Below are 19,395 nucleotides of genomic sequence, written 5' to 3' on the forward strand. Positions count from 1 at the left end.
TCTTTTAGTAGCGTGTACCCCCAAACAAAATGCATTATATTGATTCAAATTTCATATATTAGCGCAAATAGAATCTAGGAAAGTCATTGGATTTGTGTATCAGCTTATTGCATGAATTTCTAACAGTGAAAGGATTAGATCTTTAAGTGCATTGGGTAAGAGGGGCCATTGGGATTGGACAGAAAGTATTCCTTGGTATGGGAGCATGAGGGGTCATGGGAGATATGATAAGGAACTTTCAAATTTGTCTATCATAAAAGTCGCCATTTCGGTTTGGGACCCTTCATCAGGACTGAGGACGGGGAAGAGATCTCAGAAATAAATAGAAAAAGAAGGATGGGGCCAGGGAAATGGTTGTCTTTCATAAGGTTCTCTCGTACAGACTATGGTTCGCAACACCTCTGAGGCACCATGAACCATGACATTTTCAAAGTCTGGCCTGACATAGTGAAAATTGCAGAGAATTAAGACATGTAACGGAGGCAATTAGTAGGAGAGTAGGACATGATCTGAACTAATTCGGACCCTTTAACAATCCTGGTGAAAATATGAAGCCCTGAGAAAGGACTTCATAGAGTCCTGGAGATATACAGCATGGAAACAGACCATTCGGTCCAACTCATCCATGCCAACCAGATATCCCAACCTAATCTAGTCCCACTTGCCAGCACCCGGCCCACATCCCTCCAAACCCTTCCTATTTATATATCCATCCAGATACCTTTTAAATGTTGCAGGTTGTACTGGCGTTCACCACTTCCTCTGGCAGCTCGTTGCACATACGCACCATCCTCTGCATGAAAAGGTTGCTCCTTAGGTCTCCTTTATATCTTTCCCTTTTCGCCTAAACCTATGCCCTCTGGTTCTTTCCCCACACGAGGAAAAGACCTTGTCTATTTATGCTATCCATGCCCCTCATGATTTTATAAATCTCTTCAACGTCACCCTGCAGCCTCCGTCATTCCAAGGAAAATAGCCCCAGCCTATCAACCTCTCCCTCTAGCTCGAATCCTCCAACTCAGGCAACATCCTTGTAAATCTTTTCTGAACCCTTTCAAGTTTCACAACATCCTTCTGATAGGAAGGAGACCAGAACTGCATGCAATATTCCAACAGTGGCCTAATCAACATTCTGTACCGCCGCAACATGACCTAACTCCTACACCAATACTCTGACCAATAAAGGAAAGCATACCAAATGCTGCCTTTGTTATCCTATCTATCTGCGACTCCACTTTCAAGGAGCTATGAACTTGCACTCCAAGGTCTCTTTGTTCAGCATCACTCCCAGGACCTTAAGTGTATAACTCCTGCTAAAATTTGCTATCCCGAAATGAAACACCTCACATTTATCTAAATTAAATTCCATCTTTCACTCCTCAGTCCATTGGCTCATCTGATCAAGATCCTGTTGTAACTTTTTTCACTGTCAACTACACTTCCAATTTTAGTGTCATCTGCAAACTTACTAACCATACCTCCTAAGTTCACATCGAAATAAATTATATAAATTAAGAAAAGTAGTGGATCCAGCACCAATTCCTGTAGCACTCCATTGAACACACACCTGAAAAACAACCCTCCGCCACCACTCTCTGTCTTCTACCTTTGAGCCAGTTCTGTATCCAAATGGCTAGTTCTCCCTGTATTCCGTGAGATCTAACCTTGCTAACCAGTCTCCCATGGGAACCCGTTGTCAAACACCTTACTGAAGTCCATACAGATCACGTCATCACTCTGCCCTCATTAATCCTTTTTGTTACTTCTTCAAAAAACTCAGTCAAGTTCATGAGACATGATTTCCCACACACAAAGCCATGTTGACAATCCCTAATCTGTCCTTGCCTTTCCAAATGTGTGTAAATCTTGTCCCTCGGGATTCCCTCCAACAACTTGACCACCACTAAAGTCAGGCTCACTGGTCTATAGTTCCCTAGCTTGTTCTTACCACCTTTCTGAAATAGTGGTATCACATTAACCAAACTCCAGTCTTCCAGCACCTCACCTGTGACTATCGATGGTACAAGTATCTCAGAGAGGGGCCAGCAATCACTTCCCTAGCTTCCCACAGAGTTCTAGGGTATACCTGACCAGATCCTGGGGATTTATCCTGGAAAATTTCGGTGCAGAGCATCACCAAGGGAGTAAAGAAGGGAAATCAGACAGAGAAATGTGCACATTCTTGATGAAACACAACCATTTTTGTCCATCCTTTTATTTTAAAAAAGCATGAAAAATTAGGCAGACTCTCATGAACAGGCAAATCTTTTAACCAACATTTCTACTAAGCAATCCATTAAGAGAGTGCTTTAAGGTTATGAATTAAAATCAGCAAATGTGCATTTAACTGTACCCTTTCTTTTATTTTCAAAAACCTTAACGTATGAAGCATCATTTAGTACCCTTATAACATTTCCCAAACACAAAACAGCTGTTAATATAGTATTTACAGCTTAAATAGGTTATTCAGCTCAGTAACCCAAACCAGCAGTGACTAAGTTTCCCTCCACCTTTTGCACTTACATCCAGCAAGATATCTTCCTATTCCCTTCCGCTTTGGGTATAGAATATATAGAATCCCTACAGTGTGGAAACAGGCCCCTCAACCTAACAAGTCCACACGAAAGAGTATTCTACCCAAACCCGTTCCCCATTACGCTACCTTTAACCCTGACTAATGCACCTAACCTACACAACCCTGAACACTATGGATAATTTAGCATGGCCAATCCACCCTAACTTGCACATCTTTGGATTGTGGGAGGAAACCGAAGCACCGGCGCAGACACAGGGAGAATGTGCACATTCCACACAGACAGTCGCCCGAGGCTGGAATTGAGCCCGGGTCACTGGTGCTATGAGGCAGCAGTGCTAACTACTGAGCCAACGTGCCACCCTCAGCTTCCCCTTAGATGAATAAATGCTGACCATGTCAATACTTTCCTGAATTTCTTACTAGATTTTCTAGTGTCTATCTTACATTTGCAGGTGAAATTAATGTCCTGGCTAATACAATTGGGTGGCTCGCTAGTCTAGGGAGCACAGTTAAGAGTCTGGAGTCTCATATAGGCCAGACTAGGTCCAGAGGACATAAGTAAACCAGATGACAATCGTATGATGGCCATCATTGGACGTTCAATTTCAGTTTCTTGTTTTGTTCAAATTCCATTATTTGCCATGATGGGATTCAAACCCTTGTCCCAAGAGAATTACCTTGCTCTCAGAATTATTTGTCAATAATTACCGTTGTACTCTGTGTCACAACCAGATTGATCAACTCAAGACTGGGTATCCATGAGGCAAGTTCATAGCTTGTTACCACCCAAGACAAAACAGTGCATTTGATTATCACATTTACAAACATTCTCTCCCTCCATCAACAATGCTCAATAGCAGCTGTGGTAGAAAATACAAGACGCACAAAAGAAATTTACCTAGACTTCTCCTATGTCACCGTCCAAACCCAGGACCATTACCACTTAGAAAGACAATGAGAGTGGATCCATGGGAACACCACAACCTGACAGTTCTGCTCCAAGCCAATGACCACCATGACGTGGAAATACGTCGTCGTTCTTTCCAAGAGAGAGACGAAGACAAAGAGAGAGAGAGAGAGAGAGAGAGAGAGAGAGAGAGAGAGACAGAGACAGAGAGAGAGAGACAGAGACAGAGAGAGAACTCAGGAAAGTTGCATGTCACTGTAATTAGTAGGCAGCAAACTTTAGGTCAGGGCTCCAGAGAAGTCTTGTAAACAGTTAGTGCTCACAGGAAACTGTGTGTCATTAATAGTTCACTGCAGCACAGTGGGGTTTAAAAGTCCATAAGCAATACTTGCTTTGTGCATCTGAAAAAGATTAGAGCTTAGGAAAAATCAGAGGGCAATTCTGATTGAAGGAATCTCGCTAATTGTGAAAAGCAGGAGTTGTACTTATGATTATTTCCTGGAGTGTAGTTTCCAAGAATCCAGGTCAGCACAGATCAAGGAAAGGAAAATAAATCAAAAACTGGTGAGCAGTCTTTCAGTCCATCCATGACAGTCATGATGTGAAGGTGACAGTGTTGGACTGGGGTGGACAAAGTCAGAAGTGACTCGATACCAGGTTAGAATCCAACAGGTTTATTTGAAATCACGAACTTTCAGAGTGCTGCTCCTTCATCAAGTGAAGTAGAGGAAAGCACACAGGCACGTAGAATATATAGGTGAATTCTGTGCCTGTGTGCTTCCCTCCACCTCACCTGATGAAGGAGCAGGGCTCTGAAAGCTTGCAATTTCAAATAAATCTATTGGATTATAATCTAGTGTCGAGTGACTTCTGACTTCATCCATGACAGAGTATGTTTCATGGACAGGTTGTTGAAAACATAGAATTGTAATCTCTTGTGAACAAACATAATATATAAATGGCTACTACTGTATATACAGAATCTTTAGGACATTAAAATAAAAATGCCAACAAAACTGGGACCAAGCTGATCTTAAAGCTGCAACAGCAACTTATGAAACAAATATTACTTTATTTAGTACACTGATCCCTATTTCTTGCACAGCAATATAAGGACACCATGCAACCCACTATATCTGTATTGAGTTAGATCTAAAGGAATTTCACCGACCTACATTCTCCCCAGAGTCCTGTATCTTCCTCTATCTTTAACATCTAATGGATTTGAAGCAATGAGTGGTTCTCAAATCACTATGTTTGTTGCCAAAAAATAAGTGTAATGATGGGACTTGCTTGGCAGGAAGCTCTGACCTTAAATCATCCGCAAGCCTCCCTAATGAGCTACGCCTGCAGCGATGGAAGCTGACATAACCCAGTTAGTGCTTTGTGTGGGAAGTACAGCTTTCTTGAGCATTGCCAAAACATCAGAGTGAAGTAGCCCTATTCACATCAGTACATGAAGAGAAGAGTGGTGCAAACTCATTCAAACCAGAGATTTTCAGACTCAGCCTGGCACATTGCTTGCAGCCTTTCAGATCCAACACATAACACAGGAGCTTAAAGGTTATTTCAGAAAAGAAAATTTAAAAACAAAAGAAAATTGAAAAATTTGCTTGCAACTTCAAGCAAGAGCACAAGCTTTTCTTTTAACCAAGTTTCTTATGGCATTTGCCACAGCAGCATATTTAGCTCACTGCAAATAAACCTCAACAGTTTTTTTCACTATTATAGACCAGTCTTAAAATGGGAAAGAAAACAGTGTTTTCTGTTTGCTACTTACATGCAATAGGAGTTTTACACCCCATAAGGAAGCTGAAAGTTGTGCAGTTCATTCATTAGAGCTATGACCATTCTCATCAATTTTCTGCTTTTGATTTTGGGAAGCCTAAAAAAGGGTTAAATGGGGAGGGAAATCTTGCAAAACTTTAGATCTATTAAAGATTTGCATGAATAAGTTTCAGTTCTCCTATATCTATTGTTGAATAAGTACACATGTCAATTATCATACATTATTTTAATTGGAAGAAAAATTATTTCTAAATAATTGTGGTTCCCATAGATGAATTTAAACTTGCAATCACATAGTACTTGCTGAAATTTTCATTATTGGTACTGTTGATATCTAGTTTCATCTTGCCATTTTTAGGAGAGGGAGCTACATATTAATGAAGCAAGATGTAAGGTTAATGAGGCTGTTAATTAATAATAATTCGCATTAATAGGCACCTGGCTACTGCTTAGTGTGAATCACACCTTAAAACTTGGAAAACGCAACCCATTGCTCGAATGCCCAAATGGATTTTCTTGGAGTTCTCATACGATTCCCAAATTTCATGCCATACCTCATTATTCAGGGACTTATAAGATTCTGTCCTGAAAATAATCATCTAAAATTTCTTCTTATCATATTTGAGGAAACACGCCAACTGATTTTATATAAATAGAACAGTCAGAATAGTAGAAGGAATTTCAGATGATATTTATGATCCATTTCTGAATTTAAAGATTTTTCTTCTTGAAGTATGCTCATTCCTTAAGAAATCAGAACCAGAAGATGAAACAAGCCAGAAAATTTTCCTTTCAGGAAGCAGTGCTATAACAGAATCCTTACATTGTGGAAACAGGCCCTTTGGCCCAACAAGTCCACACCAACCCTCCAAAGAGCAACCCACCCAGACCCATTCCCCGACCCTGTTACTCTACATTTACCCTAATACACCTAACCTATACATCCCTGAACGCTATGGGCAATTTAGCATGGTCAACTCACCTAACCTGCACATCTTTGGACTGTGGGAGGAAACCCATGCGCACACACACACACACACACACAGTCACCTGTGGCTGGAATCAAACCTGGGTCCCTGGCGCTGTGAGGCAGCAGTGCTAACCACTGAGCCACTGTGCTGCCCCACAAATCTTGAATTATAGGTCTTGAAAAATAGGTCTTGATCTACTATTGTTCAGTTAATTGGTAAACTAGAACTAGGAAACCATATTATCACATGCACCACTTTTAGGGAGGATCACCACAAAGTTGAAAAAACCATTAACCCACCCAAACCTGCATTTATAAAAATAAAATAACTTAAAATGAATGACATCCACACATTTTTAAAATGGTGCTTTAGGGGAAAGAATATAAACAAAGGCTAATATTTCAAATGGATTAAGTCTTGTGGGTTTGAAAATATACTTACTGAACATTTCAAAAGAAATGAAATTGGCCCATTAAATTGAATAGTAACACAAAGTGATCTCACTTTGTGATACCAGTGCATAGATTCAAATAAGTCTGACCTCATGAGAACAGCATCAAAGTTAAAGTGGTAACATCACAAAAAATATTGAGATTGTGAAAACTGATTTTGTAATAAGTAAAATGACAAGTAAATTAGAACAGTGATATCAGGAAATATGAGAAAAATTCAAAGGAACATGCTATCAAATGTATTATGCCACATGGAGAATAATTCAGGGCTGCCCAAATTTAAGCAAATTATGCCATCAACATTTAGACAATTAAAACTGATGAAAACAACACTAAATATGTAAAGCTTGCTGTGTTCTTTTAAAATAAAGACATCTTTCTTCTCACTCAAAATAACTTTTATGGTAGTCCAAAGTCAGGAACATCATCAATTCAATAGCGTGACAGACTTGCAGTATCATAGTCCATTGTAATATATTAATGTAATTCTTTTGGTTTTAGACTCCAAGTTAATTTCTGCCAATTTATATTCCTTTTCATGTGTGTCCTTCCTGGAGGTCTCAAGATCTCAAATCTCTTGGTACATAAATAATCAGTTACACTACCGAAAAGAAAATCCTCGCATAATTTCACACTTCTCATCTGGGTAGTGTTAGGCTAATAAATCTAAACAATGTTTCCCAAGCCATAACATTTCTTGTTGGTTTGGTTGGCCTTTATTACCTCACCATGCACTCTAATGCACAGTTGATTTTAGAGTATCAAACTTCATCAGCCATTTCATAAAGTTAGGTGCTTTGGTATTTATAGATGGAGTTAAATAAAAATCTTATTCTTAAATATTTTCCGAACCATTAAGATTATTTTGTGATTTAAAAAACTTGAATAAAACAAGAAAATAAGACATATGCTGGGGCAAAATGTACTTATCAATTTATCTATGGCCTCAGTTTAAGAATTAGTGGTCAGAAAACCAAAAGAAAAACTAGATCAAGTACGCATGGCATATATGAATGTCCAGTTTTGGATTGCAGTTCTAAAACTGGAATGGACCCTCACACTTGTAAAATCTAAAGCACCTAATGCTAATTTCAGTCAGCACACAGCAAACTTCACATACGCTTTCCAAAATGGCATGCATCACATTTCCAGGATGGTGATCAGGCTGGAATCTATCTAACCTTACTTTTTCACCCAGAAAATAGATGCAATAAAATCCTTCGCTTTCCTTTTTTTTTGTACAAATTTTGCTTGTTCTTTAGCTCCAACTAAGCTCCACACAAAGAATTGAAATACATTCCTGGACAGGTATATTTTATTTACATGACCACTGTCAATAAACTTGACAGTAATTTGCAGTAAATTACCTCAAAGATTATAAAATATTCAAAGATATGACTTATTCTCAATTACATTTTAAAATCTTTCCTTTAAATTTATGAAATGTTCATTAATTACCAAACTTGCCTCATTAACTATCTAGAAGGAGAAAGTGAGGACTGCAGATGCTGGAGATCAGAGCTTAAAAATGTGTTGCTGGAAAAGCGCAGGTCAGACAGCATCAAAGGCACAGGAGAATCGATGTTTCGGGCATAAGCCATTCATCAGGAAGAAGGGCTTATGCCCGAAACGTCGATTCTCCTGTTCCTTTGATGCTGCCTGACCTGCTGCGTTTTTCCAGCAACACATCTTTAAGCTCATTAACTATCTACCCTGCCCTGATGACATCCCTCACATTTGATTCTGCCCCAATCTTACTACATGCTGTTCCCAGAAGAACTCACCACTCAGTAAATATCTCAGAATTCACCATATCCCTTGCCTCCACGACATTTTTAAAAGTCCATTGTGCTCTGGGAAAAGCACTATCTTCCCAGAGCTGGCCTGCATGGTTCCTAAGATTTACACTGGACATGACATACAGGAAGAAATCAGCTCTCCTCTTTGCAGGCAAGTGAAGGTCCTACTGGATGTGTAAGTACAGATGCAGGACTTCCTCTTTTCCCAGGACTAACAATAGAAGTCACAAACAATGCCAGCTTGGATGAAGGTTACCACACCCCCACCAGGTTAAAGCAGTACCAGCTGTCTGTAGGAATGTGCAGCACGGTGAGCAAAACATAAATACCCTACTTCACTCTGCCAACATAAGTGCCACCATCTTCTCTCTGAACCTCACACTCATTCTATCTCTGCTACTGGATCCACTACCAAGGCTTATGCTCTAGCGCTCTTATTATTGCCTTCAACATTTTCCCTCACTCTCCGTTATCCTCAACACTCAACACCACTAACTGTACATCCAAGCCTTCCCAAGTCCATCAACTGGTGTGAGGGCTGCCCTTTATCAACCATATCAGGTCTTCCAAGCAAAGACTATCTTCCTGAGGCCTGAAGTAGCTGAGGCCTGCTAACAACTATGACAAGTTTCTTTCCTTTGTGTCTGTGCAAAAGTGCAAGGCAAGGCAATGCAGGACAGGAATGCTCGGAGCACACAGCTCAGCTCAGAATGAGTGCGTGCTATGGCAGCAAGTGATGAGCCTGGAGATGTAGCCTGGTGCAGTGCATGAACTGTGCATGTGTCCCTGAATACAGTGTCCTTGTTGAAGCATTGCAATGAAAGCTGCAAGTTCATCTCAAGGTGCAGCATTGAAGTTCAGAAGCATCCTGCAAGTGGATCAAAGATCTGCCACACAAGGGTTCTTAAAGACAAGTGCATGTCAGATGTCAATGGAAGTGGGTGAGTGTGGCCCTTGCCCATGGAACTTGCCCTGTGATGTTGGTGCCTGGTGCCCCACATGGAAGTCCTTCAGAGCAAGCAGCAACCTGAATTTGTTGTGTACTCACTGGATTTCATTTGAACTTTTCTCAACATTTAGCTTGTTTGCAGAGTTTGGTGAGAAAGAAAGCTGAATACTAATAAGGTGAGTGGGTTATCAAGAAACCAGTTAACAAGCAGTAATTCCCCTTAACTGGAAACTGCCCAGTGACAAATGGACTGTGTAGCTATTTGATATAATATGGTTCCCATTTTGATTCTTTGGTTGCTAACTGCAAATATTTTCTTTCTCATAAATCTTTAACAAGAACGGTTTTATTGAAATATATAGCAGATGGATCAGAAACCTAAACTAAAAAAACTCAATCAAAACAAAAATCAGTTTGTATATAAAAATATCAAAGATTTGACATTCCAGCAGTCAAGGTTATGATATTCATAATGGCTTGAAAAATTGTCATGTACAGTTTACTGTGACAAGAGATTTATCCAGTGAACATTTTAACATATTATAAAAACAAATTACTCACTGGTTGGCAGGGTTTTTAAGTATAAGGGCTGACTGTAACTCTAAATACATTTAAACAATCCTTACCTTTTCTAAAACTGGCAGCCAGACTGTAACCAGATGCAAGTTCTTTAAACACAACCATTCTCCATTGCGTGCACATTCTTTTAATGTTTGGATGGCTATATCAGCTTGACCCTGGCCCATAGCCACCTGCAGAGGTAGAACAAAACATAATTTTTTTGTCTCTGCTAATGCCTTTGAAATGATAAATGTTTAATAATCATGAGTGGCTAGTTAAACAAAGAGAACTAAACAGCTGTGATATCATACATTAAAACTTAACTGATATAATAAGTTAACTGATATATTATAGTATCAGATATGCACTATAAAAGATAAGTTCTATGATTTCCACCATTTTTTTCAAAAGCACATATTAATTACATTAAAGCATATAAATTCGGAGCATGAGTCAGCCATTTAGTCCTTTTGAGGCTTCAAGATCTGCCATTTAGTAAGATCTTGGCTGTTCTGATTGCAGATTCAATTTCACATTTCTATCTACCCCAATAACATTTTATTCCCTTGTCAGTCAGGAATTCATCTACTCAGTTGTACAAATATTCAATGACCTTGCCTATAATGGTCTCTGGGGAGGAGTATTTCAAAAGCTCTCAATTATTGGAGAGAGAAAATACTCATCTCCATCTTAAATGGATGACTCCTTATTTGTAAATTGTATTCCCTAGATGTAATCTGTCCTTAATCATGGGGGGGGAACCCTCCTTTCAGCATTTTCCATATAAAGTCACCTCAAGGTCTTATGTACTCCAATATGATTACCTCTCAGTTTTCTATAATTCAATGGACACAGATTAAATCTTTCTTTCTGTGATAACTCTTCTTCCCAGGCCTCAATTGAGTGAACCTTCTCTGAATTGCATCTGATACACTTACATTCTTTCTCAAGTAGGGGGATGAAGTTTACACTTTGGCTGCAGTCCCATCTTTTAAAATCAATTAAACTGCATTATCAAGTACTTTAGAGATGATTTACATGCATTAAATCTTGGCGCTCTGAATATTTTTACAGTTTTCGACCTGCATTGTTAGCTCTCTACCTGCTACTACAAGCTCCCATCCAAGAGATCAACCGACCAAGTCTTAAAATATTTTGATCCTTCTAAAAACGACTTTTGATCAAAAAAGAGAAAATAATGTTTTAGACTAAATGGATCACCTCATGAAATCAAACATATATCTTTCCCATTGTATTACCAAATTATGTCCTCACATTGATATCACAAGCTTTCTGAAATATTCTGAATTGCAAGGGCAAATATTGGAGGTTTAAAATGTTAACCCAGTAGCAAATACAGTTTCAATTACTTTCTATGCTATTTGTTTCAAAGGCAAAGAATAGAATCGAGCAGATTCTATAATTATGGAAGGACGCAATGGCCTAAAGGTATTATCACTAGACTATTAATCCAGGAACTCAGCTAATGTTCCAGGGACCCGGGGTCAAATCCCACCATGGCAGATGGTGGTATGTGTTTTCAATAAAAAAAAGTCAATTGTCATTAAAAACCCATCTGGTTCATTACTGTCCTTCAGGGAGGGAAATCTGGCCTACATAGGACTCCAAACCCACAGCAATTTAGTTGATTCTCAACTACCTTCTGGGCAATTAGGAATGGGCAATAAATGCTGTCCTAGCCAGCAATGCCCACATCCTGAGAATGAATAAGACACTGATACCTGGGATGAGGGAGTTGGATTTTATGGGGGTGTGTATTGCTTTCACACATCCCCACCTTGCAAGTATCAGCTGAGGCATCTAAAATCAACGCACCCCACAGTCCAAATGTCTTGTCGGCAAGATAATCCTAATTCCTTGCAGAGTCTAAACAGATCAGGAATGGTAATTCTGCCTCTCAGGAAGAGGAAATCTCATTTCTGAGTTTTCTAAACCGACTCAACTAGCCAACTGCTCAGGCAATGCCAGAGTTGTGGGCATTGCTGAGATAACACACAGGCCCACACAGCACCTTAATGGATCCTGAAGCCAGGTAACACCCTTGAATTAAGTGCAGGGAGGGATGAGGCAGCCTGGCCACTGGAACTGGTGGTGGTGCCAGGTGCATTTGAAAATTATGGAAGTCAGGTCGGGAGGAATAATAGGGCTGACTCTAATATGAATTGGGCATGATCTATAGGATAAGTTAGCCAGCTTATCTGCCTTTTAATCACTTTGGTTTAAAAAAGTAGCCTTCCCATTCCTGCCTGCCTTGCACACCCACTTGCCAACTCATGCCAACCAGGACATGGCATGGGCTGTATAATACTTAGCTCAGTCCATTTAATAACAAATTCATTTGAACGTTCATTATCAAATGAATTTCCAATTTCAGGGCCTGCCCAAGTTGGATCTGTATTAGGGGAGGACAGGACCGTGGAAGGGTAATATTCTACCTACTTTACATAGCTGTGCTGCAGCAACTAGCCCAATAAGGGGCTGTAAATACTCAGATTAGGGTTTTTGCCAGATAGATAACAGACATCATTACTCTGCAATAAGGTAGAATGTAAGAATTTCAGGCCTATAGATCCATCATGTTACTCCGCATTTTTCTTTGCTAAAGAAGTTCCCAGTTTACTAATTTGTTTCAGATGGATATAACCTCTCAGGATAGGTATGACCCTTTTAAATTGTTTTTGATCTTTCTCAATAAGTCTACACACAGACTTTATAATTTGTAGACTAGCGTGAAATGTAGATCGGTATAAGATACCCTGGACAACACATGGTGAGGATATTTACACACACAGTTGCTACTAGCATGCACAGCAGATGGATCTTGACATTATTCATTTTCAATAGTGAATTGACAGCCAGCAGTACATTTTTAGAGCTCAACACTCCACATAACTTCCTCTTGTAACCTCAGAGATGAGCACATATTCACCAGTAGAAAGTGCACTTCAAGGAGTCAAAATTACTTCAGATTAGTTTCTGGTTGTTGTCTCAATTCTGTAGCAGTGGGCAATGTATGTTGTGTTATCGGTCATTAGGGAATCGGAGTTGTAGTAGCACCATGCAAAGTTTCATAAAGGTAATAACAGTAGTAGCACCAACATTCTTTCAATTTCAGAGTTGACCCAGAATCTCTCCCACGTTAACTGAATTCCCATGCAGATACCACCGATATACTCTGGATCTGCAGATAGATACTCAACTAGCTTCGCTACATCATGAATATATTTTCCTTGGTGAGACTCAAACATGGTGCTTCTTGTCTAGAGACAGGGACTCTATCCATTATACACAATCTTTCCTGCAATTTAGATGAGGAGTTGGAGAATGGCTCTCAGCAGCTGGCTACATTCATCCAGGACGTATAAGGAACAACTCTTGCACCTGAACTTCAGCAAGGAACAAGATGTGAAGTCTCATTACTTCTGTAATGAGGTACTCACTGAAAGTGCCACTTGCTGCCAGCCACAAAGCAAAGCAAAAACTCAATTTCCAGTAGCTGTGAGGTGGTGTTGGTAATAACCTTTTATGCATCTAGCTTCTTTCAGGCTGAGGACTTTGCAACAAATCATTGTTTGGCCTGCATGGTTACATTACGGATGCTCCCTGTTCATTAACAGCTAACTACAGTTAATTCCCTCCTACCAATAAAATTTAGGTAGAGCCAGTATATGCTCTAGAGTACAAGCTATCCCATGGGACAGTGTGCCAATGACTGCACACACATCACTTTGACGGCACCGCATATTAACTCTGTCGTATACGGGAAATGAAAAGAAAAGAATTTTGTGACCTCAATGTCTAACTTGTGTGCAACCACATACAGATAACTATGCAGTCAATAATTGGTGCTGAAAATGTGTTGCTGGAAAAGCACAGCAGGTCAGGCAGCATCCAAGGAGCAGGAGAATCAATGTTTCGGGCATGAGCCCTTCTTCAGGAATGAGGAAAGTGTGCCAAGCAAGCTAAGATAAAAGGTAGGGAGGAGAGACTTGGGGGAGGGGTGTTGGAAATGCGATAGGTGGAAGGAGGTTAAGGTGAGGGTGATAGGCCGGAGTGGGGGGGGGGGGGGGGGGGGGGGGGGTTGGAAAGAGGTCAGGAAGAAGATTGCAGGTTAGGAAGGTGGTGCTGAGTTCGAGGGATTTGACTGAGACAAGGTGGGGGGAGGGGAAATGAGGAAACTGGAGAAATCTGAGTTCATCCCTTGTGGTTGGAGGGTTCCTAGGCAGAAGATGAGGCGCTCTTCCTCTAGCCATCGTGTTGCTATGGTCTGGCGATGGAGGAGTCCAAGGACCTGCATGTCCTTGGTGGAGTGGAAGGGGGAGTTGAAGTGTTGAGCCATGGGGTGGTTGGGTTGGTTGGTCCGGGTATCCTAGAGGTGTTCTCTTAAATGATCCGCAAGTAGGCGGCCTGTCTCCCCAATATAGAGGAAGCCACATCGGGTGCAGCAGATGCAGTAAATGATGTGTGTGGAGGTGCAGGTGAATTTGTGGCGGATATGGAAGGATCCCTTGGGCCCTTGGAGGGAAGTAAGGGGGTACGTGTGGGCGCAAGTTTTGCATTTCTTGCGGTTGCACCTCATCTTCCGCCTAGGAACTCTCCAACCACAAGGGATGAACTCAGATTTCTCCAGTTTCCTCATTTCCCCTCCCCCCACCTTGTCTCAGTCCCAACCCTCAAACTCAGCACCACCTTCCTAACCTGCAATCTTCTTCCTGACCTCTTCGCCCCCACCCCCACTCCGGCCTATCACCCTCACCTTAACCTCCTTCCACCTATCGCATTTCCAACGCCCCCTCCCCCAAGTCTCTCCTCCCTACTTTTTATCTTAGCCTGCTTGGCACACTTTCCTCATTCCTGAAGAAGGGCTCATGCCCGAAACGTCGATTCTCCTGCTCCTTGGATGCTGCCTGACCTGCTGCGCTTTTCCAGCAACACATTTTCAGCTCTGATCTCCAGCATCTGCAGTCCTCACTTTCTCCTAGTCAATAATCGGAATCAAGGTTATATTCCTAATATGTGAGGGTGGGGGTCTTTCTATTTTCTGTATTTTTGATTGTGGACTGAAAAGAGTTGTTTTGAATCAAGGACTGATGAAGGATTACTGCTTGATTTTGAAAGCATGAACATGACATGCATTGCAAGTACTGTTTACATAGATGCCAGTACAAGCAATAGTAGAATTAAGTGCAGATGAGTTGGAGCCAAAAGATAAGTACAAATGAATATTAATTCTAGTTATTACAAGAAAATGGATTATATATACAGGTAAACAATTATGAACCATTGACATATAACCTCTATTAGTAAAAACTCAAAACCCTTTATAAAACTTTCCATACTTATATTCCAGAAAAAGACAAAAGAAAGGGTCTGGAGAAAGGGACTGGGAAGGCAGTTCAATAGACTCCAGGACTCCCAGCAATTGCTTTAACATACACTTTAAGAAGTAGAGGCTAATTGGTACTAGAACTGAATTCAAGCCGCAGAACTGTCCACAGGACTTCAAGTGTAATCAGATTCCTATACATATCATAATTTCTCTGATTCTTAATTTTATCTCTTTAAATGTGAGTTAAAATGCTTTTTTAATGGGTTTGGTAAATGACAAAATAGAAACACGGCTTAGTTATGTATTCTAGATTCTTTTCCTCTACTACTTTAAAGTTCTTACTTACCCTGCTCATTCATTCTACTAAATTTCACCAGCTCCCATGTAACTATATTGACATTGTTAGTTACAAAGCCATTCTGCATGCTTAGAGTTGAATTAATTATTTTGACTTCAAATAGAATTTTTGTATGCATTTCACTCAAAAAATAGAGAGAGCTCCATAAGTTATGATCTGCTTAATTTACTTGATTATATATCCAATTTCTAAAATGGCCCTGAAGACTTCTGGTTTGTACAACAAATACATAACACAACAGAGTTACCGCAGTCCCCAATTTTTAACCTAAAATTATTAATTAGCCAACAAATACTTAAAATACTATCTTTTACTCTAACTACTATTCAGCAAAGGTTTTAGTGGATACCAATAAATGGCTTATTATCTTTGCTAAAGAGTATTCACTGGATATCATATGAATGCTTTAAATGTTCATTTGTAAATAAAACCATATCATTTTCTAGATTAGTAATGGCAATGACAGTTTGATACTATGTGAAAGTTTCCCTCTTGTTTCCATACCTCATGGAAATTTTCTCTCCCAATAGTTTCACTGGCCAACTCTTGAAGCTCTTGGGAAGGATCAGCACCAGGCGAAATTATAATGAGAACCGGCTCAGCTGCCAACATCTCTGTTAAGAGACGCTTCAGATTCAAAGGTGGTGGGGACAATTCTTTCATTCCTATAAGAAAGTAAATCAATCCTGCTTAACATTTCAAATAATGGATATCATTTCCTGATAGCAAAACAAATATAAATAGACACAGTATATTAAAACTCCATTGGTGCAATAATAAAACAAGTAAAATAGTGAAAAGAAAACAAATATTGCTTCAACATTCTTGAACTCAAATATAATAAAGTAATGAAAGATTGCAAACACACTGTAAATAACACACTGCATAGACAAAGTCATGCTGAAGCCAGCTGACAGCTTGTGTACATCTGCAAGCTGAAGCTGAACTGTAGCAAGCCACATTTGATGTTGACAAATTGACATAATGGCCTCGATCTTCTGACGAGAAGAATCATTGTAGCACCAAACACTGGAGTTGTGCATCAGGACCATACGGAAGGCCCAATGTAAGGGACTCCCCAGGAATTGCCCTGATGTTGAAAGTAAGTCATCCATGGGGATTCAGCAGGAATTGACAGGGATTGGGTCCATGGGGAGTCAGTGGGGTTGTGTTTATGGGGATTGGGGTGGGGGCCTTGTCCATAGTGGGAGTCAGCAGGGATTGGGTCCATGGAGAGTTGGGTCCTTGCGGAGATGGTGGGGGTCTGGTCAATGGGGAGTTCCATTGAGTAATTACCCAGCATCACCCAGAAAGGTTTTGAATAATTTAGAGTTGGAGTCGGAGACTTTCAGTTTCAAATTGACTAAAAAAACTTAGAGAAATTAAAACTAACTAACTCTAGGCTAAGTATGAAACTGAGCCTCCCCCCAATTCACTGTTGACACCCTACTTTTGATGGCCATGGACAGCTGAACATAGTGCCTAACCATCCCATAACTCCTCCTCATCTCTCTGGACACAACAATTTCAGATCTTTCTCCAAACTTGACTCTTACCCAACCACCTCCAACACTGTACCCACCACAGACACCACCAAAGTCCTCCCACAGCTCAACTCAATACCCAAATTCTGCAGATCTAACACCCACCATTTCTGCAAACACCTGACTCTACCATCTTACAAGGATCCAACCCCCAGCATAACTACAAGGATCAGAGCTCCACCATGTCCACAAGGAACCAACCCCCGTCATCTCCAATGGACCTGACGACCACCATCTCCCCATTGGCCAGACCCCCACCATCTCCGCAAGGACCCAACTCTCCATGGACCCAATCCCTGCTGACTCCCACCATGGACAAGGCCCCCACCCCAATCCCCATAAACACAACCCCCACTGACTCCCCATGGACCCAATCCCTGTCAATTCCTGCTGAATCCCCATGGATGACTTGCTATGGACCCAGCCCCTAACAACTCTCCATGAACTCAAACCCCTGCCAATGCCCCACAGACCCAAATCCTGCTGACTCTCCATTGACCCAACCCTCACCATCCCCCCCACAGACCCCACCTCCATGACTCCCATGGACCGCACCCTTACCAGCTCCCTGTGGACCCAATTCCCAACAACCGCTGGCAACTCTCCATTGACCCACCCCAGTGACATCTCATGGACCCAATCCCTGATAAATGGCCATAGAACCAACCCCCACCAGGTGTCATCGATCAATCCCTGCTGATACCACATGGACCCACACCTACTGATTCCCCATGAATTCAATCCCTGCCAATTCCTCTTGGTCGCAACCCCCACCATCTCCGCACAGATCCAAAGCTGCACCAACTGGCTCGAGAACCAGGCTCTCACAACTCCCAATGGAGCAAAAGTGAGGACTGCAGCTGCTGGAGATTAGAGAAGAGTATGGTGCTTCCTGATGAAGGGCTTTTGCCTGAAACGTCGATTTTCCTACTCCTTGGATGCTGCCTGACTTGCTGTGCTTTTCCAGCACCATACTCTCGACTCAGCTCCCAATGAAAACAAGCCCCAATGGTTTTCATGCAACTGAACTTTACTCACTCTCCATAGATCCATAGATCTAACACAGCCTGATCCAACTATCCCTCATCCCAATCCTCTGATCCACATCCCCAGACTGGAAATGTCCAACAGCCCCTGACTCACTCTCCAATGTACCCTAAGCAATATCCCAGTGACCTGCCATCTAAGCACTTCATCCACTTGGCAGCCCACTCACTCACTGCCTGGCACAGCACTTCTTCACACACCTGGCATTCCAAACACTATCTACCTGGCACCCTACCCCTTCACCCACCACTCACCCTATTCACTATCTTTCTTAGCTTCTCTCCATGCAATGGAAATAATTTTAGGATCTTTAAATCCTGCAATACAACACAAATGGTCATGAAAAACTCTGCTTTTTCAAAGGCAATTTGCATCTCTGCTTGCTGTGTGGGTTCCCAGGCTAGACTAGACAGCTTCAATTGAGAAGGTTCCTAACAATGTTTGATAAATCTATTAGAGAACTTTAAGCAGGGTGAATAAAGGGAAAACAGCAGATCTATTGTATTTGGATTACAACAATGCAGTCACTGCGGTGCCATACAAAAGGTCACGGCACAAGATATAAAGTCACAAAGTTGAGGGTTATATTTCAGCATAGACAGAGGATTGGCTAACAAAGTAAAAGAGAGTCAGGATAACTGGGTCATTTCAAAGTAATCAAAGGGGTTTGACAGAATCAATATGGAGGCTTCGCTATTCACAATCTATGTTAATGACTTTGGTGAAAGGACAGAGTCTATTATAACCAAATTTGCTTATGATACAAAGATAAGCTAGAAAGCAAGATGAGAGGAGGACAAAAAGCTTAGATTTTCATGGAATCAGGCAGAATCAAGACTTAATTTCTGGACTCTTAACCCAAGTCACATTTCTGACAGTAAGGAATAAGGATGTCAGCATTGGGCTCATCTGTATTCTCACTTTTGCCACTCCGCTACAGAAGCAGGCATTTCAAACCTTTTCCCCAACCTCAGGAAAATATTTATAGAGTTAAACCTGTTCTGTCAGTAGAAATGATTCAAGGAATCTGAGAGATGTGGTAAATCATAGTGGAACCTTAGTCATGAATTAGGAACCACACAAAATTTCATCATTCTCTGTGAAATGCATTGTCCGACTTACCTTCTCAAAGT

The 19,395-nt window shown here is 41.0% G+C and overlaps 1 protein-coding gene across 2 annotated transcripts in view; it reads right to left on the reverse strand.

Moving 5' to 3' along the window:
• dync2h1 (dynein cytoplasmic 2 heavy chain 1) overlaps window positions 1–19,395 on the reverse strand; it is a 571,463-nt gene that overhangs the window by 129,121 nt on the left and 422,947 nt on the right. For both annotated transcript variants that reach the window (XM_072577509.1, XM_072577508.1), the window contains 2 exons: window positions 16,176–16,336; window positions 10,029–10,154 (listed from right to left, as the gene is read on the reverse strand). In XM_072577509.1, the coding sequence (XP_072433610.1) occupies window positions 10,029–10,154; window positions 16,176–16,336 (287 nt within the window). The remainder of the gene's footprint in view (window positions 1–10,028; window positions 10,155–16,175; window positions 16,337–19,395) is intronic.

The sequence above is a fragment of the Chiloscyllium punctatum genome, chromosome 9 (assembly GCF_047496795.1).
Source record: "Chiloscyllium punctatum isolate Juve2018m chromosome 9, sChiPun1.3, whole genome shotgun sequence".
In the NCBI taxonomy this organism is placed as follows: Eukaryota; Metazoa; Chordata; class Chondrichthyes; order Orectolobiformes; family Hemiscylliidae; genus Chiloscyllium; species Chiloscyllium punctatum.